At 38.0% G+C, this 24,928-nt stretch overlaps 1 protein-coding gene and 2 long non-coding RNA genes across 5 annotated transcripts; 1 reads left to right on the top strand and 2 right to left on the bottom strand.

The window, feature by feature from the left end:
- Positions 1-590: 590 nt before the first annotated feature.
- On the bottom strand, positions 591-3,328 carry TM9SF4 (transmembrane 9 superfamily protein member 4). The gene is made up of 6 exons (XM_017181857.3): positions 3,188-3,328; positions 1,797-3,034; positions 1,504-1,731; positions 1,251-1,434; positions 1,053-1,191; positions 591-997 (listed from the first exon to the last, which is right to left on the bottom strand). Exons 1-6 carry the CDS (start codon positions 3,191-3,193, stop codon positions 897-899), a joined length of 1,896 nt encoding a protein of 631 aa, XP_017037346.2. The 5' UTR covers positions 3,194-3,328; the 3' UTR covers positions 591-896.
- A 2,048-nt stretch (positions 3,329-5,376) lies between these two features.
- Positions 5,377-7,316, bottom strand: LOC138928135 (uncharacterized). Of its 2 annotated transcripts, none has more exons than XR_011444606.1 (3): positions 7,200-7,316; positions 6,506-6,908; positions 5,377-5,727 (listed from the first exon to the last, which is right to left on the bottom strand). It is a non-coding gene; the product is annotated as an uncharacterized lncRNA (long non-coding RNA). The 2 variants fall into 2 exon arrangements; XR_011444605.1 differs by lacking the exon at positions 7,200-7,316 and adding an exon at positions 6,948-7,128 and having other exon boundaries at positions 6,506-6,890.
- Positions 7,317-22,109: 14,793 nt separating this feature from the next.
- LOC138928054 (uncharacterized) lies at positions 22,110-23,997 on the top strand. Of its 2 annotated transcripts, none has more exons than XR_011444540.1 (3): positions 22,110-22,132; positions 22,248-23,201; positions 23,713-23,997. It is a non-coding gene; the product is annotated as an uncharacterized lncRNA (long non-coding RNA). The 2 variants fall into 2 exon arrangements; XR_011444541.1 differs by lacking the exon at positions 23,713-23,997 and adding an exon at positions 23,300-23,389.
- Positions 23,998-24,928: the final 931 nt, after the last annotated feature.

Here is a 24,928-nt window from a genome sequence, read left to right as displayed (position 1 = left end):
CCGATTCGTTGACCGTATTTAATATTTTTAGCGGGCATTTTTCGGAACCGCACTACGCTTTTTTGTCTGCTGGGATGGTACAACTTTTCTTCTTTTATCAATTTTTAGGTTCGGTCTACGACTTGTTAGACTGTTTTCAGTCTGAATAATCCCCATTCATAGGACTATATTTTTCACCAGGTGGGTATTGCTCCGCGCTGCCATCAATATTGAGCCACTCGGTTTTATTCGGAACCATGGCAATCGGAATGAGGTTTCGCACAGCCCAATATAGAGCCAAGCTAATGTTGGACATAATTTTTGCCTTATTGGACATTGTTCGTTGCTGAAAAATATGCAGAACTGTAGGATTCTGGTACTGTGCTCAATCAGTTGGAGCTCACTTCGATAGCGATGACTTGATAGGTGAGGAGGGCCCAGATAACAGGTAGCAAAGCTCGGAATGCGAAGCGAAACATTTCGAAGAGCGAATTTTCCACTCTATCCCGTAGAGACATCAAGAAATACTAACGGAATATACAAAATGTTGCTCGTCGGGCTAACGTATTGTAAGCTGGTTTCTGCGAAGAAATTTAATACCTGCACAGGTGTACAATTAAGCTTAGTTTATTTGATTTTTGTTTGTTTTTATGAGTGGCTTAGATTAGATTCTTTACATACATATATAAATTAGGCATTTCTATAAAGTATACTAAACGCAACGCTCTCGCTGAATATCTTGCTTTCGACTTAGAGGGGGCTGGGACACGCCGGGGATCGTTAGTCGCAGTTTAATTTTTTTTGAGGCGCAGCTGAACGAGCTTGGTACAGTTGCTCTTTAAATATATATGTGGTCAAATAATATTGCAAGGATAGTTTGGTGTACAGCGTGACGGGGGATGACACAAGAGCTTCTTTTAGTCAATCTTCACAGCTCCGTAGATTCTCAGGATAAAAACGTAGGCGGCAAAGAAGCCGATCGATCCGGTCAGCAGCCAAAAGGTCAGCACCATGAGGCCTGTTGTACTCAAGATTAGATCGTGCATTTCGATAACTCCAGGATGACCACTTACCCGTATAGCCCAAGTAGAGCAGTGTTGGTATAAACTCTGTGATCTCGAGTTTGGTGAAGAAGTAGAAAATACTGTAGAAGAGAACATAGACGGCCGAGCCCCCGGACACAACGAAGCTGCGCCACCACCAACGATAGTCCTGCAAAGGCGAGGGAACGCATTAAAGTTTCGCCCAAGCGAAAACTGAGACAGACTCACCTCGCCACACAGCTGGAAATAGGTCATGACTATGGAGATCTGGGCGCAGCTCACAACCAAGATGCAAAACACCAAAAAGAGAAAGCCGAAAAGATAGTAGAACTGATTCTGCCAGATGGCCGTGAACACAAAGAAGAGTTCAATGAAGACGGCCCCGAAGGGCAGGATCCCAGCCATCAGTGTGCTGAAAAACATAATTCAAATCCGGTTAGTATAGGCTGGAATTCTTGAAAAAGAAACGGCTGGGCATTACCTCAAAACGGCATTCATGTACCAATGCTGTGTGGGCACCTGGCGCGGGATCATGTTGGTGCGCACTGGATGCTGATATGGTTGCTTGCGGTAGCCCAGGTAGAAGCCCAGATAAACCAACGGCACCGAAATGCCAAACCACAGCAGGAGCAGAGATATCATCGTGGTAAAAGGCACAGCACCACTGGATGACTTGTCCCATATAAAAAAGTTTAAAAAGAATCCAGTGCTGCAGAAAAAAGGGTAACACCAGGTCAGACATTCCAGATGTGTATGCCAAGCTTTAATGCTCACCCAAAGACAATGCCTGGATAGAGGGTGGCGGTAAGGAAGGCGGCCCGCTTCCACTCGCGACCCTTCATGGTCTTGTAGAGCCTTGCCGCGTAGAAGCCAGCGATGGTGCCCATGAAGACGTACATGAAGATGCCGGAGGTCATGAGGGCTCCCCTCGACGACGGTGACAGCATGCCCAACATGGCGAAAAATATGGTGATCAGAGACATAAAGAAGATCTGAATGCCGCTGCCAATGATAGCTGAGAAGAGTCGGGTGTTCTTCGGTGGACGGAATACGTCGCCGTGGACCAGCTTCCAGCCGGTCTCCTCCAGCGTGTCCTCAATATTGTCATCGGTGTTGTAGCGCGCAATGTCCCGTCGCAGCGTGCGGATCATGATCATGGTGAGAATTCCGGAGAGGAAGAATACCACCACCAGGGAATTGATGATGCTGAACCAATGGATCTGGACGTCGCGCATGCCCAGGTAGATGTCCCAGCGCGAGGCCCAGCTCACCTTGGACTCCTTCCACTCCACGGAGTAGGTGAAGTACAACTGGGTCTCACCGCCGGCATTCACCTGCTGTGGCCGAGCACTGTCTGGGAAGTTGCAGGTGTCGCCGTGGAACTTGAGCTCCTTGTGGCTCACCGAGACAGTTTCCACCTCGAAGCCGACAACACGGTACTTGTCCTTGGAGTGCATGTGGTATGACAGGATGAACTTCAAGTGGTTGTTTATGTAGATGTTGTCGCCATCCACCTGACCCAGCCGGTAGCCGTGCTCGTAGGTGACCTCCAAGGGGTTGTTCACGTTGAGGATGCGTGTTGCCACCGGCAGGTTGTCCACCAGAAGGTGGACAAAGTATTCGTGCTGGATGCGCTCCGCAACCAGTGCCGACTCCTCCTTGCTCCAGGTCAGCGGTCTGTCCTTCTGGTTGCACAGCAGGCGACAGTTGACCTGCTGGTTCATCCGGACCTCGTACGGTGTGTTCACGATCCTGTCGCCGCGCAGCACCTCACCCAGGTTTTCCGACTTGAATATGAGCGTGCCGTTCTTGGGGTAGCAGAACTTGAGCGAGTAGTACTGGTAGGGCAGCTGGGTGCGGCTGCTGGTCATCTTCACCGCCTTCACGTCGATCTTCTGGTCCTGGACGAACTCTACCGGCGCCACGCCGGGCACGTAGAAGCCGTCTACCACCACGCCGAGGGCCACCAGCAGGCCCAGCAGCAGCCATGGCCGTCTAGCCACAGCCCCTGACTGCGAAAAGAGAGTGCTTACATTAGTCCAGTTTGCACCAACACAATTTCCATCCATTCTGGTTGCGTGTCCCTCTGCCCACGTCGCAGCTGCAGGAGTCACGCGGCGCATATTCCGGCGGCTAACTCTGGCACGAGGAACCGGCCAACTCACCTGCATGGTTGGACGTGTGTGGTTGTGCGAGCAAATCGACCCTCGACCGTTCGTTGACTGTAATTTCGCTTAAAAAATGTAAAGTTTCTGTCTGCTGGCAAATCTTTTGTCGTCCAGTGTTGGGTAATTCGTCTGGCTGAAGTGTTGGAAAAAACCGGAGGCACTGCATCCAATACGGTCCCACCAACAACAGAGCGATGCTATCGTTATCGATAATGCTTGTTACAGGCGCGAGAATTTAAAAACAATATTCTTGCTACCAAAGAATTGCGTTTTTAATATAACTTGTTTATAGCCTAAATAGGTTTTTATTTCTAGTATCGAATGAGAGGGTTTATTTTTAGCTGCATTGTGGATAAAAATAACTACTTTATATCGGTGTTACCATTCAGTAAGTACAAGCTCCAAGAACAAATTTAACAGAAACAAATACTTAACGGCCCAGAAGGAAGGTTGTTTGTTTCCATTACTGCATATAAGTATCTTACGAAATATTAAGAATTATGTAGCGAATTTGTTAGGATATTCTTAGAATAAAAAAGAAAAAAAAATAGTATGAATGAGTCTCCCCCTAAAATGAATTACATTTAATTTTATAAATATGCATGATCCAACAACGCATGAATAAATGTATATTTAAATCGTTAAGCTACAGAAAATGAATTTAATTAAATCAATTTAAAAATCTCATTATCCGTTCATACATGCATATGTGTGTGCAAACAAACAGTTTGTTCCGAGGGTGAGATACTATACGAACACTTGTAAAACACACTCGACTTTTCAGTATTTGCAGAACGTTGTTTCAGCTTTCATTTGCACAATAACAACAAATACTCCAGTAACTACGACAGCTTTAGCAGGATCAACAATACAATAAACATTAATGCTTAAACACAGACAAATAAACATAAACATTTATGTCAATAAAATGAACTGATGCTTGACCCGCTCGGTCAGATAAAATGTCTGCCAAAAGCAACCCTCCAAGCATACGCCGACTTACGTACCCAATGTTATACCATTTTCATAGGACAAGGCTTAAATATGCAACAAATTTAATTTTTTGACTTTTTCAAGTAAAATAAATGTTGGTTGTTATAATCAAAACAACTTATAATAGTTGATATTTTCGGCGGGAATGCAGAAATGCATTGAAGAAATACTTATGAAATGTAGGAAATTATTCAACTTCAGACTAAAAATTCAAAATAAAATTGTATACATAAAATTTAGAAAATAATATGTAGTTGTTATGGGTGAAACCTACAGAAATTAATTCTCATTTAAAATGAAAATCCTTTTTTATGTTTTACTTTTTGAAGATGATTTCTTAAAAAATGTCTCGTGTATATTGTAGCGATCGTCTGAGATTCATTTAAATTAGAAAGGAACAAATGGTGCGAATGCCTTACATTTTAGCAACAATTATAGCGCTGAATAAAAGCTATAAGTTTCGCAGATAATAAAATTTGAATTTTGGTATTACATTTGTTTTTTTTTCATGTTTTTGGTTATAGAATTTAAGCCTTTTTTATTTTATTATTAATTCATTATCCTAATGCGACAAGTTTTCACTTCTATTTGCCGCACTATTCACCATAGATTACATTAATATTTTATATATAATATATTTCTTAGTTTAACATTATTTTTCCACTTTCTCCCAATGCAATTCAAATACACACGACCTCAAATTGTTTAAAGCTAATGGGAACTTAAATTAAGGTTGAATGCAAAAGAACTTTTCCCAAAATTTTCTTTGCTTTGTTCGCCATTTTTGTAAAAGTTTAATCATATTCCATTAATTTACATTTTGTTTTAAGGCGGATTATCCGTGGATGGGGAGGCTAATTGTGTTTACATTTTAATATTAATTAAAAGCGAAAAGATTTATGAAACAATTTTTTGTGAGGTTTAAATAGCCATATAAATGCGGCTTACTTTCAGATCTGGTTGGTTGCAAGAGGGGTTGCGTTAACAGTTGTGTTGAACTTGTTTAAAACGAAAAAATCAATTAAAGGAGTGTTATATATAACAGATTGGATTTTAATTAAATTATGGGCGACAATTAGTGAAGAATAAATATTATTTTAAAAATAAATAGGGGAAAACTTTAACTCATTGTAAGTAGTAGTTATGCAAATTATTTATATATTTTTATACACCATATTTTCTTAAAATTCTTAAGGTTTTTCTTATAAACAAATTTAAATGAAGGAATAATTGCAATTCCGTGCAATCGGGGAATTTAAGGGTGAAATTGTACACCTATCATTATTAAATAATTGTGATGTTAAAAATCATCGGGCAATGCTGAGTTCCCTCCCGGCAGAGACAACGAATTCCCCGAGCTCGCAAAAATCTACACAACGTCGGATACATACTTAATGAACATCGATAAAAACTGCAATACTTGTGCAACTGGGCAAATATATTATGATGCTGCTGCTGTTGGTCTCCCTAGTGGAGCATATTCTTCATTTCAACGCGACCCAAATTGCATTTTTAAATATACTGGCATGCCGACGCAAGAGGAGCTGAAAAGCATTTGCACACTCATAAAAATAATTTTCTATATATAAGAAAAATCGCCATACAAAAAAAACGCCCTTAAACTAAGAAAATTTTTCTGGAATTAAGAAAAGGTTTTCATCAATTTAAGGCAGGCACCGTAAAACCAAGAAAAGCCGCCATAAATACACTTTTTTAGGGTTAATTTACATATTTTCCTCAAATTTAGGGCAAAATTTTCGGATTTGCTTCGTTCATTTTCTTTCTTTAATTACGTGCGAATTTTCTTAAATTACGGGAGAATTTTCTTTGTTTTGCTGGTCAACTTTTCGTAAAACTATGGCGGATTCTTTTGGCAAATTCCGCACGCGTGCGCATACAATTCCCAACTGGTTCAAACGTCTCTGGCATGAGGTGACGGTGGCCGGCCAACACTTAGTAAGAGCAAGTCTCTTTTGCAACACCAAAAGTGTTAGCATTTTGGCCGCCTTTGTTAATGTACAATAATAATATTGTTTTTGTTATAATACAACAACAAAAAATATTATTAATATTTATTAACAATATTTTATACAACAAATAATAAATTTGCTTATTTACAAACAGCAGCAGCAACAACAAACAATTGCAATTAGGGCCAATTTTCTCAAATCTAGAGCGACTCGCCTTTGGAGCCTTTTCTATGGCGAATTTCTAAATACAAGGGCGAAAAGAGGCTTTTTAAGGGCGATTTTAGGCAAAAATTTTTATGAGTGCAGTAATAAATAAAAAGGAAATAATAAATATGGTGCGCCAGAAACTTACAAATGCACAGAATGCTGAGAACAGACAAAACAACGAATGGAAAATATTTGAAAAAGCTTTTAAGTGTTATTGATAGTTTAGCTTGGCTCTGCAAATACGGGCTCGTCGATGGAGCAGCATTTCGTTCCATTTGTTTTGTTTCGCTTTCCGTTTTGCATTTGCTGATTTTAGACTGTTGTTTTTTGCCCTGGTCCTGTTGCGGATTCATTGCAGCTGAGCGAATCGCTTCCGGTTATTTGAATGCTAACAAATACAAATGGCTGGGCGTTTGCTGCTCAGTTAAAACGCATCGTTGGTGGCCACACTCAACAGTTGTTTGACACCATTTCCATTGTCCTTCTGCGAAGCGGAACAAGGAACATGGTCCAGAAAATATTTTCCACATCTGGCACACATTTTAAATCTGTCAGTAGATGAAATCAGTTTTTATTTATTTATATACCCGGTATCCTTAGGCTACAAAGGCATTTCCGACCTCATAAGGAATATATTCTTAAGTAGCATTACCGTCGAGTTGTTTTAGCTTTGTCTGTTTTTTAACAGATCTCTTAAAAATAAGAGCTAGAGCTACTGAATTTGGTACCAATATTCTTTTTTGTTTCACGTCAAATAAGTAGATTTCAGTATTGTTTCAAAATTATTTAGATGTCAAAAACATAAAAATTTATGTTTTTCTGGAACAGGGTATACATACATGTTTTTATTTATACGTAATTTTTAGAATTTATTCTTTTGTATATATAATTTATAGAACATTTGTTTTAAACAACCTTTGCCCTAAACAGTCAAGTACAAAGTTTCAGTACCAGGTATCTCATAGTCGAGCACACTTGACTGTAGATATTTATCTTATTTTATTATAATATTTATTTTTAATTAGTGCATTCCCTGTTGTATCAAATAGTTATTTTATTTAGCCAAAACTAAACATATATTATATATTCAAAATTGGGGTTTAAACAATTTATAGAACTCTTCACCTAATTCAAATTCATCAAAATAATATAAAATGTAAAGGTATTTTTCACAATTCTAATATTTAAACAAAGTATGTCGCGCCATTGATATCGATACAAAACAGTTAACTAGATTCAATAAAACCATAGTTCTATGCTGACGAACATTTTAGCTTTTGGTTACGCATACCTCATGGCATTCATAATTTATTTGTGTAGGTTTGGTTTCTGTATTTGATCTTTATTGTGTGTTGTTCAGTCTACATTGAGTGCGGTGTTTCATTGTTTCTACAATGCCGCTTTGTGCATTGGAAAAATGCAATATATGATGACACTTTAGTTTTGTGGCACGTGAAAAACATATTATAAATTTGGTATAAATTGTAAAGTTATGCATAATTTAGACTACATAAAAAATGATAAATGTACAGCTATTTTCTTAAAAAAATGTCTTCTGCTGTTGCTGAAATAAGAAAGAGAATCAGTCGAGTGTGCTTAGATTCCTGGAACCAAAAGCTGCAAGCTTAAGTTAAATACGTACTATAAAAAATAGTTCTTTAAATGATAGGCTATAATTAAGTATGTACATAGTGTGTTATTGAATTGATTCACTCTCAGTGAGTCATTTTCTCTCTAAAAGACACTCTTATGGTGTATATAAGTACATGGTGCATGAAGTACAAAAGCAAAGACATATGCCACCTCAAGTGACAAGAAGTTGCACCATAAATGCAGGGTGCTGGGCTACTTTAAGGCGCTTAAATGCTCTTACCGAGAGTTTCTGGCAGGGCCATAAATAAACTGGCATATGCGCCGTGAAGTATGCAACGCCAGCTCTAATGCAGTTAGATGACGGTTGGCTGGAGGCGGGGGTGCTTGAGTCTAGAACTTGCAGCGTTCTTCGCGCGCGGCAAGATAAATCTCAACAAGTTTTTATGCGTATATCCTGGTCTCTGCATTTTTTCTATTCCCGGCCCTCTGCTTTCTTCTCGAGCATAACAAGTCATAGCGTAAGAAACTTGTTAAAAAAAAAGGCAAAGAAAAACTGCCAAGTCGAGCAAATGCACTAAGCAGTGTGCAGCAGTATGCATCTCTTGTATTTTCCCTTTTGATAGCGCTCAGACACTTACTTTCTTTGATTAGAATCTCGAGGCCTGCAGTGCTGTTCTTTCCCCTTTCAGCCTTGTCTGAAGTTCATGTCGTGGGTGGAGTGGAGGCTCATTAAAGGCGGTGGCAAGGGCATTAAGTATACGCCACGTTGACCTATTTAAGCCTCGTGCTTCCCCCTATTTCTGGGACATTATTGCTACTTTCGCTGGCAGCATCCTTGTTGTTTCTTATGCGCCTTGGATGCACCTCTTGGGCATATTTTTTGTTCCTAATTTAGCCCAGTCATTTGGGCCCAAATGTATGATGTTTATCGTTGAAGCTGAATGTGACAATTGCTCTCTTTGGCTGGCACTGGAAGTTTCCAATGCAAGAGAACGTTTTCTCTTAAATTTGTTTGCCACGAGTTCGTTGACATTCATTAAAAATATATAATTTTTGTATCAAGATCTTAATATTACACTTGCCTATTGACATTGTTTAGGCGATAAAATGACCTCCTCTCGAGGCATTCAAGCTTTGTAAAGAGCATATATTCATAATGAGAAAGGTCTCTTTGATTTATTAATATTATTAAGGTTTTTTTTGGTATTCTTTTAATGGAACTGCTTCTAGACTTTTTCAACATCTTGCATGCTTTTGTGTAATCAACCCTACTTCTCTTAAACTTAATAGTTATTCAGCAAATATTATATAATACCAAACCTGCTAGCATTTATCCATTTACGATTGCATCAATTATACCCAAAATGGAATTTATAAAAATATGTTATAAGTTAAATAACTTTATACATTATTATAAACGAGAACATTTGTATACCCTTGAAGTTTGCAATGGAATTAAAAGTAACAATTTTGTGTCAATTAATCAATTATTTTCCAATAGTTTCAATGGGAGTTACATGATATAGTTTTACGTATTTTGTAAAATTAGAACCGCAATTTTTTAATCTAAGGAAATGGTTATAACTCAGTATATAAAAAAGTATAATATAATAAAACATAATTATAATTTATTTCAAATATTTCCGATTTTCATAAGATAATCTGCAGCTCCAAAACAGAGCAAAGAGGCTAGATCAACTCGGCTTTTGATGCTAATTAAGAATATATCTTTATATTTATGGGGTTGGAGTGTCTACCTTTACTGCGTTTCAAGCTTTTAATCATGCTTTGCAAGGGCATAAAAGGAAAATCATATAATATTGTGTATTTTGACTCGATGCTTACATGTTGGTGTTTTAGACGAAGGCCCCCATACCTTAACCCATTTTTAAGTATTCGGCTTTGCAAAAATAGCCTGAAATTAAAAGCTTTTGTACATTTACGTAATTTAAAAGTCGAGCAAACAACACAAGTTGAACAAATGCACAGAGCACTTAACGGATTAGAACCCACACATTATTGGCACCATTAAACGGCAATGGGAACAGAATGGATTTAAGACCGAACCTTTTAAAGTTGGCCCGGGCTGGGCGGGATTTTTGTTTTGGTTCCGTTAACAAAATAACAAAATAGTTGGTATCAACTGCAGCCGGTGGCAATTCTGATGCTGACAGGCTGCAGTGGCCGGAAACAAACACATATACACTACTGGCCGAAATAATAAGTACATGCGTATGTGGTTTGTTTCAAGTCCTATAAAATTGGTTTGATAAACTTAAGGAAAAAACCCACTTAATTTTTAGTTTCCGTACTTATTCCAGATAATAAAAATAACTGCCTAAAGGATTTTACATTTCAAATTTAGAGACAGGGCTCAATTTTATCCAAAAAGCATGAAAATGTGTTGGCCAAAATAATAAGTACACCCATCCTTCTAAGCCTAGAACTCGGAACGTATTAGATATTTTGCACTTCTTTTTTCTTATAAGTAAACTTAGATTAGTATCCAATAAAACCACATTCGTTTTAGGTAACTTTCGCTATTATTTTTGGCATTCTAGCAGGAAGTCTGTAACAAGTCAGTACTAGAAGCTGAGACCAGGTTTCTTTAGCAAATCTTCACAAATCTTCAACATTTTAAATTGTTTTGGTTACAATTCGACGTTTTAAGTTTCCCCACAATGTTTAGTTTAGGTTTATGACAGGAGACTGACTTGACCATCTCATAACAGTTACCTCTCTCTTGCCAAAAAGGACCTGTTTGGTCATCCAAGGCCATTTCCGGCGAAATTGACATTTAAATTTGAGCTCGAACAGTTTGTAGTAGACTGCATGAGACAGGATTACAAGGACGTATACCCCAAAATGTTCTATTACTTCAAGGAAAATTTTGTCAGATGAAGCAAAAGCTTTGCAATATTTTTTTGGTATGGTCTGAACCGGAGGTGGAAACAAAATACTTTGGGCAATGAAACAAAAATAATTTTTTTTTTGAAAACGATTCTAGACTGTTTGTACGTCAAACCAAACTCAAAAAATTCAGCTTTGAAACGCGAAAAAAAAAGTTAAGCCCGGAGACAGATGCATAAAGGTTAGGGGCTGTTTTTCCTGGCATGGCGTTGTGCAAATACATCTCATAAATGGTATTACGACCGAAATCGAAAATAAAACTTTTTTAACTGGCATCTTCTAACCATATGCTTAGGGAAACATGCCCTTCCGATAGATTTTTCAACGAGATTACGATCCAAAGTAAACCTTAAAAGTCATCATGGCCTGGTTTAGGGACAAAAAAGTAACCGTCATGGGTTGGAAAAGTCAGTTTCCGAACTCATACCTAATCAAAAATTTATGGGGAAACTTAAAACGTCGTATTGTAACCAATACATTTAAAAATTTTGAAGATTTGTGAAGATTTGCTGAAGAAACATGGTCTTAGTTTCTAGTAGTGACTTGCAACAGACTTCTTGCTAGAATGACAAAAATAATAGCGAAAGTTACCTAAAACGAATGTGGTTCTATTGGATACTAATCTAAGTTTACTTATAAGAAAAAAGAAGTGCAAAATATCTAATACGTTCCGAGTTCTAGGCTTAGAAGGATGGGTGTACTTATTATTTTGGCCAACCCATTTTCATGCTTTTTGGATAAAATTGACCCCTGTCTCTAAAGTTGAAATGTAAAATCCTTTAGGCAGTTATTTTTATTATCTGGAATAAGTACGGAAACTAAAAATTAAGTGGGTTTTTTCCTTAAGTTTATCAAACCAATTTTATAGGACTTGAAACAAACCACATACGCATGTACTTATTATTTCGGCCAGTAGTGTACATGTGAACAAGGCGTAGGCTATATGATTATGGACTGACTTGGCTCACAAGATAATTGCCAAAAGTTGTACAAAACTTTTGTGCTCTCTTTTCTCCCCCCCAATCTTTTTTTTTGATGCCTCTAAAACATTTTTCAGCTAGTCAAAAAGTTTGACCGTTGGGTCAAGCTGTGCCTGATCCCCCGAGCTGCGGGGGTGAGAAGGTCGGGATAAAAGTTAGCTAAACATTTTATTTTATCTAATTGAGTGTGTTTAAACTTTAAAGCAGCGATGGGCACGAGATCTAACGGTTTGAGCAGCAGCTCGCTGAAAAAAAAAAAAAAAACAACAACAACCCCCGGCGTTGCGAACCGTCGCACCCACGCGACACACAGAATGTGCGAGCCGAGAAAATACACTGACAAAAACTTTTTGAGTAGATCAATATCTTCAGCCATTTTTCCGCCTAAGAAAAACGACTGCAAAAGAAATCCAAACTTTTTTCTTTAGTGCAGAAGTCAACGCTAGCCGCACAGTTCCCTTTAAAATTGTTCTTGTTTTTGGGACGATGTGCGAGCTCGGGTCGCTTGTGTTTTGTTGTTGCAAACTCGGGATCGCGGCGATGGGCTCGCTACCTGCGCCAAAGGTCAGTGTGGTTGTTTTTGTAAATCTTCACGGTTCGCTGGTCGCGAGCACTGCACTTGTGCGTCTGCAATTGTGCGACATGCTGGCGCCTCCGAAAAAAGATAACGGTTTGAGCAGCGTGAGCAAATTGAGCCACTGCGTGCCCATCGCTGCTTTAAAGTGTGCCAAAGTTTGTTGTGCTTGGCGAACTTGGCTTGATCGCCTCCAACCTACTGCAGAAATCGGTGGTCCGACCACAAACTGTTGCACACTTGGTGTTACAGGCGAATCCACTTACTTCAGAATTAAATTCGATGTGTTGTTGCAGCCGGTGCGCAGTGAAAAAATGGGAAATTTAATTTAAGTCCGAATTTATATTTTTAATATTTTTAATATAAAATTTAGTTTAAATCCGAATTTAAATCCGAATTTATATTTTTTGTCTAAGGACGCTTTTGTTGGATCACAATTAAGCTATCGACTTTCAGTTCAATTTCCTTCGAAAAAAGTCAATTCACAATGTACCTTCCCATGTATTAAATATGAATATTTCAAGATATTTTTGTTATATTTTCTAAATAAATAATTGTACAATAATCCCGACTTAGTATTAAGACAAAAGCTCTTTTAGGTTTTTATTTAAAGCGATAATTACACTCAAATGTTAAGTCGCAAATATGGCTGGAATAATTTTCTCTGCGTGCTGATGCTGTTGTTATTTTGGCTTACTTTTCGTGTTGATTGAGTTTCAGCAATTGTTTTTAATTTATTTTGCTCTTCGTGCATCCGATGCGGAAAATGAGGTCGATGCATACGAATTTCAGCCACTTCTGGTCAATAACAACGCAAAAAATTCACCGATTTTGCAAATGAGAAATAATAAAGTAACACAAATGCCAATTTCCCGTCAATCCGCGATATGCAGGATTCTGCATGCACACACCTCGTATATGCAATGTCCGCGAGCACTCCACCGCCATAGTCAACATTTCTGTTCGAATTGTCGCTTCGCCATGTGCAAATATAACAAGGAAGCACGCTTGGGTCGACTGTCTCGACTATCAGATAACCGGTAATTAGTTTATAATTTTGTTGGTTATATAATACATAAGAAATTATACTTAAAATGGGCATATTTCACGTAAATAGTAATGCAGACTGAAAAATTCTGTGGCTTACAATTAGTTTGGCAATGGTATTTGTTTCTCTTTATTTCTGGCTGATAATATCAAAAGCTGTAGAGAATTATTATTATTAAAAATCAATTTTGCAGATTGTTAAACAATCTGGTAAAAATTGTTTCTTGAATAATTCTACGGTTAAGCTAGATCAACTCAAATTGTTAATGCAGATTACTAATATAATCACGAACATATCTACCTTATAGGACTTGGAAACGCCTGTTGCATACATATATGTTCATATTCTGTATATACGCTTGCACGAATATATGGGGTATAAAAATGGCTTTTGAAATGTATTGTATTGTTGCCACACAATTGATGCTATAAAAATTCTGTCCATATTGGTTGATCATTATTTGCGAGTGCGAACACGACACATGAGAGTGCATACGGAATTGCTTAAATATGAGATTAGCCATAGCCATTCTTTTGCAACCCGAGTATGGGTCATGAAATCGATTCGCTAACAATTACAAACATATTAATAGAACAAAAGCAAAAAATCTCTTTGTTCTTAACATGGTGAATGAGTTAGTATTCTTTTAACGGCCTCTTTTAGCACGACTCGGTCTTACACAGTTTTAAATTTGCTCCCAGACCTCTTTTAACACGCTAAAAACCTCGCTTAATACGAGGTTTTTCAGGAACGGTCTTAACCCCCGTGTTAAGCGAGGGCCAGGTGTATATTGTAGGATACCCGTTTTTAAATTAAAGTTCAAGTTAAGATTCCCATGAGTTCCTTTCAAGAATAAGGGGAGTATTTGTTGTGCATGAACTATAAAAGAATTCTAGATGCTGTAACTTACAATTGACTTAAAAACTTAATTATAAATATCATAGCCTTTGGCAAGGAAGAAAAATAAGATAACAGTGTAATAATGAACAATTTTTTAATAAAAACTTAATTTAGTGGCCCAAGCAACCAATGTTTGTTATTTTATATATATGAAGTTAAGTTTTTAAAACTAGATTAAATTCGATAAAATAAATAAAAATTAAGATAAAAGTCCCAATTAGTTACTGAGTGTTAAATGATTATCAAATCTCACGGATGTTTTTTTCGCTTTATTAGATTTACATTAACATTTAAAATTTCACCACGAAAATGTTGCCATAAAACCTCCAATCGATCCTCGCTTAGAAGTGTTCTTATTTGATTTGATAGAGGATTACAGATTTATATCAAATTTTGGAAAATATTATATTTCAGAAAAATAGTAATCTAACATTATATGTATTATTTTATGCTAAGCTTAATTTCTTAAATAAATAAAATAATAATAATTCAAAAAAATAATTCGGCACTTTGCGACAAGTTCCCAAAAGGTCATTCCAAGTTTATGCCATCCTGTGGGAGAGTTCAAGCTTTGGAAAAGAAACCTGACATTGATAACAATTAAATAACTTTTGCATATGATTTTAAGCTTAACTGTAATTAAAGCTTTCCGGGAAGTGCAAAGCCGCAACAACAACTGCAACTATGGAAACTTTGCTGGCGAACCCATAACTTTTACTTTGAGATGGAGCCAAAGTGCAACAACAATAACCCGAAAAGAGAGCAACTTTTCCCCATTGAAATTCCCAGCACCACCCCCTCTCATGGATACATCTCTCTCGTGTGCTCTGTATGCGTGTGGTGTTAATAATAAACCAAACCAAAAAAGGGTAACTTTTAACGAAAAACAAATAAATTGCTTTGGCTGGAGCTACACAGCTGCGAATCTTTTCGCAAAGTGTTAAGCGTGTTGGTTTTCGGTCTACCATGTGCAAGTGCATATGCCTGTGCACTGAGAGAAATTTGAGTAGATACAGGTTTAACGCCTTGGCTTGCATTGAAGTTAGACCATAACATACATAGTTAGCTAATAGGGATCAACAGTCGTCATCGTCTGTCTTTACTCCTTTAAATAAATCGTATGTAGAATCTTAAAAATGTAAATTGATAAGTACAAATATAATTTGTCTTAAATAAACTTTTGAATACAAATTGCGATGTATTTTAATATTTTAATATTAAATGCTTACATTTTTAAAATAAACTTGATTAGACATTTAATGGTTTTAAAAATGTACAAGTATTATATAGGTATATAATATAAATATATATAAATATATATAAAAAAAGCAAACTACTTTTCTCAGTGCTTTTTTATATGCGTGGCAATGGAAGAGAACAGCAAGTTTTAAGAGCGCAAAGTTTATGCTCTAATTTCCGAAAAGGAAAAATTAGCAAACTATCTGCACCATCGCCATATCATAAACATGGATAGCTGGCAGGCAAAGGAAATGCAGCAGGCCCTCACACTCTTCTCTGGTACAGTTGGTCACAAAAGCAGCATAAATTTGAAATGACACCAGCAGTTTCACAGTTTTTCGAGGTCGTGTGGTGATAAAGTTGTCGTTGCCCTGTCTCTATATTTATTTTTTTTGGGTTTCTCAAAGGAATAGAGCCAGAAATTCAGGCTCGTAAAGTGTGGTTATGTGACGGACATACTATATTTGGAGGGAAAAGCACTCAAATCTGTTAAAGTATGCCATGAAGAATTTTCCAAGTTAGTAGATATCTTACAGTACTGAAGGTGTGGATTGGCCATTTCTGAACTAGGATACTCATCTCCTCCATGTATGGATACTCCCCTTGACTGATCACATGGTAAACTAACGTTGAACCACCTATAATATAGAATTCTTGACTGATCCTAGTTTGGGTATCCATTATACTGTTCATAGATAGTCTTAGCACCAGCTCTAGAATGGGGACCTATAGGAACCTATAGGTTCGACCTTTTACTAGGGTACCCTTGTCCCCAGTGAGCAGTAAACGATGTGGTGGCGAATGACCCTAAAGTCTGGCCTTTCCTATAAAACGGATATTAACATTTCCATTGCCTAGGGTTAGTAAAGTAAAGTAAAAAGGTAGTGGTAGTTCCCTTAGAACTAGTAATATCACAACCTAAGAAGTCCGCAGTATTGTTGGGTAGTAAGGAAGTGAATACGTTTATAAGAGATAATTATAAAAGATAAATATTTCATCATGTATTTCTTATTTATACATACAATTATATAAAACAACCAAGTTCGATATTACTTTTTTAAAGTGCCAAAGTGACAGAATTTAGTATTCCATTAGTGAGACAGTAAACGAATGTGCTAGAATAATTTCTTCCTTTATTCGGTCGCTAAATGAAAATTAAAACTGTTGCACTCACGAATACAAAATCAGGGAAGCCAAACGTGAAACCGCGACACAAATCAAACCACTCGAATTGGCGGGGAGCTCTGGGTGGAATCCCCCATGAATAATTGCCACAAAACAAAATATGTTTAAAATAAATTAAACAATGTGCCAAAGCGCTGACCGCACAACATGCGAAATGCCTGTTCTGGTCGCCTGGCCGGCAAAATGCCGAATAAATTGTAATTAAATTGACAGACGACAGGGAGAAAACAATGATTGCAATCCCAGCAATCCACTCGGTCCGTCCTCGGGGTATATAATGCATTCGAGATTTTCGTTTGTTGCGTAAAACGATTTGTCCGTTAATTATGGCAAGCGGGCCACATGGAAATCAGTCGCTCAGCGCTTTCGACGTGCAACGGAAATCTCTGGCCGACTGACCAGCGGATTGCGGCGATTTAGCCTAGTTCAAAGTCCGCTCTCCCGTGGCAGCCACGCAACAGCGGCACTGGCTGTGGCCACACTTTGGCATCGCCCTTTGATCCGAAGCTGACCCAAATAAAACGGAAATTTTACCCTTTGCCATTGTTGAATTCTCTTTTCTCGGAACCAATTTTGGTTTCGTTTCATCGATATGCATGCTTTGCAGGACTCATCGGGTCTTTTTTGGGTATCGTACCAAGAGTCTTTTTCTTCATTATAATATTTTTACAAAATTAAGAAGGTATATGAAAATGAATTTACTTTTAAGATTATAACTGGAACAATCCTTTTGGACTGACAAAAAAGGTTGAAATTAATTACTTACAGTAGTAAAATCCGAAAAGAACTCCCTTGTTTATTCCTACATATTTGGTCAACAATGTACTGCCAAAGAACCTTTAATAGCAAGATGCATAGCGACTATACATTTAAATTGTTATATGCAAGAAACCGGTGTCTCTACTCGCTAAACCAGAGCAAAAATCGAAAAATAGAATATTGTTCTATATGTGAATATGCACAGATACTGTATTAAGTGCATTTGTTAGTTGCTTACAAGAGTGCAACTGAATTTAGGAAAGCTGTCGATATATTCTAAAGATATTTTAAACAACATAAACAAAAAAATAAAAATAAGGCTTTTTTCACAATGTCATTGAAATTATTTACAAAAAAAAAAAGGCAGATCCAGGTAAGTACTAGATATATTTTCAGGCTGCATTAAGAATGAAAATGTAGCGTGCAATATAAAAGCAATTAAAAAAAAGACATTTTGATCTCGCCTAAATTAATACAAAAATGGAAACTGTCTCCAATATGATATATTGAATATTTTAATATCAAAGTACCTGAAATAACATATTATAAAAAATGTCTTTTTCAGTTCTTAACTCTAGTATTTTTTCCTAAAAAACGGGTTTCTTATTACATTTATATTTTAATAAAATTCATTCAAAAATTTGAACAAAAAACCTAATGGAAAAATTTCACCGTTCGCCATGTACCGTTGCAAAACAGGAATAAAGATGTATAATAAATAAAATAATAGTTATTATAACTTTTAATGAAAAAAAAAACTAGATTTTAATGTGGTTTGAGAGTTTTTTCTTTAAATTACGCGCCACATTTTGCAGACTTTCGCAATTTTCAATAACAAGTTAAGCAAGCCTTTAAATAGTACTGGTAAAAAGCATTAATCGTGAACAAAATTTTATAATTAGTTAATTTAAGTTATATTTTTTCACTTTATGCCGTACGAATGTACTGTACCATCCTGGAAATGACCATGTACAAAAGGGAGAGAGAGAGAGTCAGTTCTCGGGAAAGGACGAATGCCTTTCCACGCTCCTTTTCAAATCAACTTGAAATCTAAAGCTGTTTCGGAGTCAATCCCTATTACTAACAATCGTCTTATTCAATACAAACTAAGAACTGCGTACATCTCAAAAGGAACAAGTTAATGCCAAATATAATCAGACATTCACCCCTCCCACTTTTAGTCGCTTAAGGAGGAATTTCAACGACAAAGTACTCGTGGCACAACATAATTAGGCTTACGGCAGTGACTTTTATGCCCGATACAAGCCGCCAAACGAAATCGCCGCCACTTACACAACTCAATTCCATCCACCAAGCCAACCCCAACCACGTAGGCACAGAACCACCCAAAACGCCCATCTCGCCGCCCATTTCACTCGAAAAGCCGCCCATTTGCGTGCGTCGCTAATTAGTGTAAAATGTTTCCTGTTATTTACCTTTTTCGGTTTTGTAAGCAACAAAACAAACTGCGCCGAGCAGTGTTGCCGTTTTCCAGTAATTATCTGGCTATAACCATTACAGCCATGTAAGATAATTTGATTAAATAAAAGGTTAATTTTTGAATAAAAGAAGTAAAGCTTTTACTTAACCAAAAAATCTATGTTTAATTTATATTTTAAAATTATTAATTTTAGATCATTTATACATTCCATTATTATTATTCGACTTTGGAGGTATGGAATCTTCATATACCCAAATTTCTATTCTGTTTTTAGGTAAGACATTCTTGCTAACAAATATATACACATTTCTAAAATTTCTTTAATTTTTAAGCAAATTTATACAGCATCACTGCGGACAGGACCTAGGGATGAGGAGGCAGCTGTAGAAAATGGTAAATGAACATCGGCCGCTGGGGAGCGCATTTGTTATAGTGGGATACGTTGTATCACTAAACCGTTTCGGTGTCGATTTTTATTTGAGTTGCGTTACGTGACCTGTTTGGTCAATAACGAAGTACGCAGCGCTATTTGTTCAGCAGTTTGTGCACAAACGAAGACGAAATCAACGCTAATTAACTCGTTTTAGAGCATAAACCGGCGGGAAGGACTCGAGTTGCCATTGCCATTCATTTACGATGATCATTCAGCCAGCTCCTCCGCGCTTAACATGCACGCCATCAACCCGGCGCAGCTCCACTCCACTGAACTGAGCTCAACTCGTTGCCCCGTAAATTGCATTTTAAAATAAATTATAATGATTATTATGTTGCAAACAACAGATGTCAGTCCCGACTGTCTTCCTCCGACATCCTGAATGTAGGTCGAAGCTGAAAACTCTCGCTTGGCCTCTCCCTTTTTCCCTTTTTCCCTGCGTTGCCCCCCGACTCATTTTTCCCCGTTTCCCGCCACTCGTTAACGTTGGCAGCAGCCCGTCGCTTTGCCAGTTTGCCACTTTGGTCTTATGGCGCAAGCATAAAAATTTTAACTGAACAACATTAACGCGAGCACTTTATGGCGTTGATCTTAATATTATTAAATCAGCGATGAGTTTATTAAGCGCTAAACGGATGGGAGTGACAACGCAGCGAAGGGAACTTAATCAGTTCTTGTCTCTGAGTTCCGATAAACAAGGCGAGATATTTGATTCCTAAGCTTCTGCCAATATCGAGTATACGCCACCAGTTAATGAGTGCAAAGTTTTATATGGATTTCCCACATTTAGGCCCCATTCATTTGAGCAAAGCTGACCAACTTAATGGCCCTTCCGTTTAAGGCACTTAAGAAAAATGTAAACTTAAACACGGGAAGCAGACCAGACAGGTGGGAAAGGTTAAAGTCGGCTAAAACACGACTCTCTAACTGTCTCTCTCTCTCTCTTGGCCTCAGGCCTTCGTGTCTTGACATTTTGAAGACATTAAACCGAAACTGCTGGCAGACCGCAGGACATCCTGGTGGAAGGGGCCAGGTTGTCGTCTGGTGGCCAGAGGCAGGACTGGAGCAGCAGATTTCCCCAAAGACAAAGACCATGTCCGAGCATCGTCTCTCGACCCGATCCATAGACTCGGAGTTCAAGTTATGAATAATTAATGTCCGTCTAGGTGTGTGCGTGTGCCGTGTGGGCGTCCCCCGGCCGGAAGCTGCCATAGCTGCGAGTGTCTGTCCTGTCGGTGAGTCTGAGTGTGCGTTCGTGTGAGCGAGTTGATAATTTGTTATAATTGCCGGGGGAGGCCACAGGTCAATTTTGTGGGCATTTATATAAATTTGGGCAGACAAGTCAGCAAAAGGAGAAGGCCCGGCTGCAGACGGCAGTTGGGAAAAGTTAAAAAGTCGGTCGACTAATCAAATTACCGCAAAAACTGGGCGAAGCTAGGAGAAAAGTCTTGTGAAGACGATGAGGAAGAATACATTTAATTGACATTCTAAGATACATTTTTCCTCGCTTAAATAAGAGAGTCAGTGGGAAAAATCGTATTGTAGTCCAAGAAATATTTTGATTTCTTTTTAAAATTATAATCAATGTGAAAAGTTAATGAATTAGATGAAGTATGCTAACTTTAATATTATTTAATAAGTTTTCGTATATGTACAAATATACCACAATCTTTTTTTCACATTTTCAGGTTAGGCAACTCCTTGCCTTGAGCCCTTAAAGCCTTTCTCCCCGCCCAAACGGTTACACAATCCTGGTGGACCAACTCAAAGTCAAAGCCATTTCTGACTGCGATTCTGTCTGACTCCGTGGGCCACTCCTGATGACCATAAATACCTTAACGGCTTTCGCTATACTTAAGTCACCTCAGCAGTTAAGAGCCAAGACAGGGCTTGGGCTCGGAAACCCAGCAGCGGGGAGCGTCCTGGTCCGGCTGCATCCGCCAGTTGGCTATGTAAGCACATTAAGCGCTCTCCCGGACGGCCTGCGGGAGGGATAAGTGGGTGTGGCTCGGGTCGTGGTGCAGTCATTTAAGGCCCGTATTTCGCTTAAACGCGCACAAAATGAAACTTTTTGCTGCGCCGCAATGAAATAAACGAGTAAACTCAATAATGCACTTGGCGAGCACAACACACAATTGCCAGGATCCCTCGCCATCACAAACTTAATGTTGCTGCGTTTTTTGTTCCACACTCTTTTAAGCCCATTCAGTGAAACATATGGCAGATGTCGTAGCCATTTAATACCGGTTGTTGCTGAAATGCGCTGTAGTGTGCTTTTTTATTTGCCTTTTGTTTTTAAAAGTTTCCCCACTTAACGGCAAACCTGTTCGATTGATGGCCAACGAGGCGCATACTTGACGCCCAAAGTACAACGGTGGCGGCGACAGCTGCGAGTGATTCACCTGCTGGATGCGATTTTCATTACAATTATATAAGCGAAGGGTTTATATGCTTGCAAATGGTTTTTACAGATGGGAGTCCTTTCAGGACCTTATAAAAATATACACATATAATGTTAATCATATGGCGAATAGCATAGTCTAAAAGTGATTAATTTAAAACTACATTTTCGTTGGTTCTATTAAGGAAAAGTCATAGTAGATCAGCAGAGTACGTTTGATTTTTCAAATAGTAGTACGATTAAATGTGTCAAAACTGCAATTTAAAAATAAGAAAGTTGGAATATTCAAAGTTTTAGACGAACTTAAAGGTTGGGATTTTCATACATTTTCTGCTGGCTTATCTGCCATGCCGTTGCATTTTCCAAACTCCTTTACGGTATAAACAAGGAATTAAAAATATTATATTTATATATTCTTTCACAGGGCTCCAATATATATCCATAGTTAATGGGGATCGTTATGGATTTTCAATTCAGATGCCAAATAGCATTTAGCAAATAACACTACCAGTGACACTGCAATCTGGCCGGCTTTCACAACAACCGAAACCTGAAGGGGGCAAACGGCCACAACGGACATCAAAGTGTTATAAATTAAAATTTATGTTGCCGGTTAAAGTGGCGCAAAAAATTTCGATAAATTTATAAACGCCAAGACCGCAGAATGTGGCCAGCCAGACAATAAAAGCTTCTCCTCAATACGAGCTGCTGAAGTGCGGAAAAAACCACCAAACAGACATTGAGCATAAATCAATTTGGACAAGAAACATGCAACAAAAACCCGAACCCGAAAGGGGTGAAAATGTACTAGTTGCAGAATGGTAGCGAAGCATTTAACTTTCAGGACTGTCAATTCAATTGAACTTCATTTTTTACGTCCAACCAAACGAAACGAAATTAGAACAATTGAATTGTAAATAGTAAAGGAGGAACGACTAGGCGAGAGATGATGATGCTGACAAGAAGCGGGTGGGAGTACAAGGAGCGGCAAGGATGGCCTCCAAATTGAAAATGTTTGTCACGTATTTTACAAATTCACTGCGACGACTTGCCTCCGTAGGATGTAACTGTATCTGTATCTGCCAGACGTGCATGTATCTGTATCTCGTCGATAGTTGCCTTTTTGCCGTAAGGCGGCGAGGTGTGCTCCTGGCCGGGTCTGCGGTTAGTCTGCAGCATCGATTGTCCGTGGATATCTTTTGCGGCTTTCTTTTAGCCTTTCCCATTATTTGGTTGTGGTCGCCTCATGCGACCTGGGATTATAATGCACGTCGTGTCCCAGTGAGCACACACACATCTTTGAGATGAAGCCGCATTGAAATTTCTTCAAGGCTAAGTTGCAGTTGCAAAATGAATTAGATCTGGGTTGGAGCCCAAGGTAAATTATCGACTTTTGAGTAAAATTGCAATTGGGAGAAAATTCAACCATGTAGGTTGAAGATTTTTCCATATAACTATGTAATGTGTTTTTTTCAGACAAGACAAATGTATATTATTTAGACGAAACAAAGCACCATCCAGAAAACTAGAAAGCTGTACTTTATCAATATTATTTAAATTTTAAACGATAAATTTAAGCTTTAATTTCATTGACAGCACTATAAACATGTTTCAGTCTTTTATATAACTATTGAGTATGAACACAGCAATCCTATCAATTTTGGAGTTAAACCCAAGTATAACGACATAACGCGTTCGTCATATGACTGAAAAAATAAATAAACGATACCAAACCATATCAAGAGATACATATATTATATATGTATTGAAGGGATATTTTTAATAATAACAATCATTATTTTTTTTAAATTAAAATATTAATCGGAAGCCGGTCCTAAGATGTGTTCATTCCTTGGTATGTCTGGCATTATAATAATTTTCACCCGTAGGAGTTCATTCGAAACAATTAGAGACTGGCTCTTGGTTGTTGGACTCTTGGGAAATTATGATGGAACGGAAGAAGACGCTAAGAACGGAAAACAGACCAAGAAATCACAGAAAAGTTTGACCAACTGGCACTAATAAGCGCTAATTTCGTTAGCCCTGTAACATGAAACGGGAATGGGACGACAATCAGGAGGACGAGGAGGAGTTACCAGTTACAGCCCCACTGCTGCTGATAGCATGCCAAAAGGCAAGTTGACGCTACTGTGGAGGAGAAGACTCCTCCTGAGTGGACTCTCGTGACGCTGCTCGGACGATTTAGCAAAGTCGCTGCAGCTCAAACACTAATTCCATTCATTAAAAAACTTTTTATATGCCAATTTTTTTGTTTCGCCCCGCTGCCCGTCGTTTTTCTGCCTCTTCCACCAAGTTGCCTTTGAACGTTGCAAAGTTTGCAGCTACTTGGATGCCATAAAGACAAGCTGGATGCTTCAGTCGGGCCAGCTTCCGTTCATCCCTTCGCGCGCTGAGACAAAGCCACCGAAGAGGGGGAAAAAAACGGACAACTTTCTCAGAACTCCACCGTACATCATCAGTCACATAATGAAGTAGTGCAGCTGCTGAAAATACTCGTAACTTTCAAGTTTATGGCTTGTCCGAGCCAAGAGACAAATGTTCGCGGGATGGCCAGGCTGAGTAAATTAATTAAATTTCCCTCTCGGTCTACGTGCTATCCTAAGTAGCTGGCTGTTCTTGTGGTTAACGGAGATATTTTACTATTTATTTTGTTATTTATTCTATGGAGAGTATGTATTAGGTCGTTGAAGGGTCTTATATTTCCAAATGGCGATTCAAAATAGTAATAATTTCTAAAAGATCAAACTGATGTGAGCAGATTATTAAAATATATATATAAAATACCATCTTATACCAACCAGATTATTATTTCGTACTGTTTTACTTATTCATTTATTAAATTAACAATTTATAATAAAATTTAGTTTGAATTATAAGAAGTTTTCCTATATAACTTAAATTTTACCACATTCTAGCACCTCTTCAAGTGGCTTTTAATGTTTAAGTACGGATAATTACATAATTCGCAGCACACTCAAGAATAATCGGGACACAACTGCAATGCAGTCATAAACTCGCACCAAATATCAATTTATACACTTAATTAAGCACATATGTGACTGCGACATTTTGCGATGGCAGAGG

The sequence above is a fragment of the Drosophila kikkawai genome, chromosome 2R, assembly GCF_030179895.1.
Source record: "Drosophila kikkawai strain 14028-0561.14 chromosome 2R, DkikHiC1v2, whole genome shotgun sequence".
NCBI lineage: Eukaryota > Metazoa > Arthropoda > Insecta > Diptera > Drosophilidae > Drosophila > Drosophila kikkawai.
The sequence above is the reverse complement of the archived record's forward strand: the minus strand, read 5'-3'. Positions and strand labels throughout refer to the sequence as shown.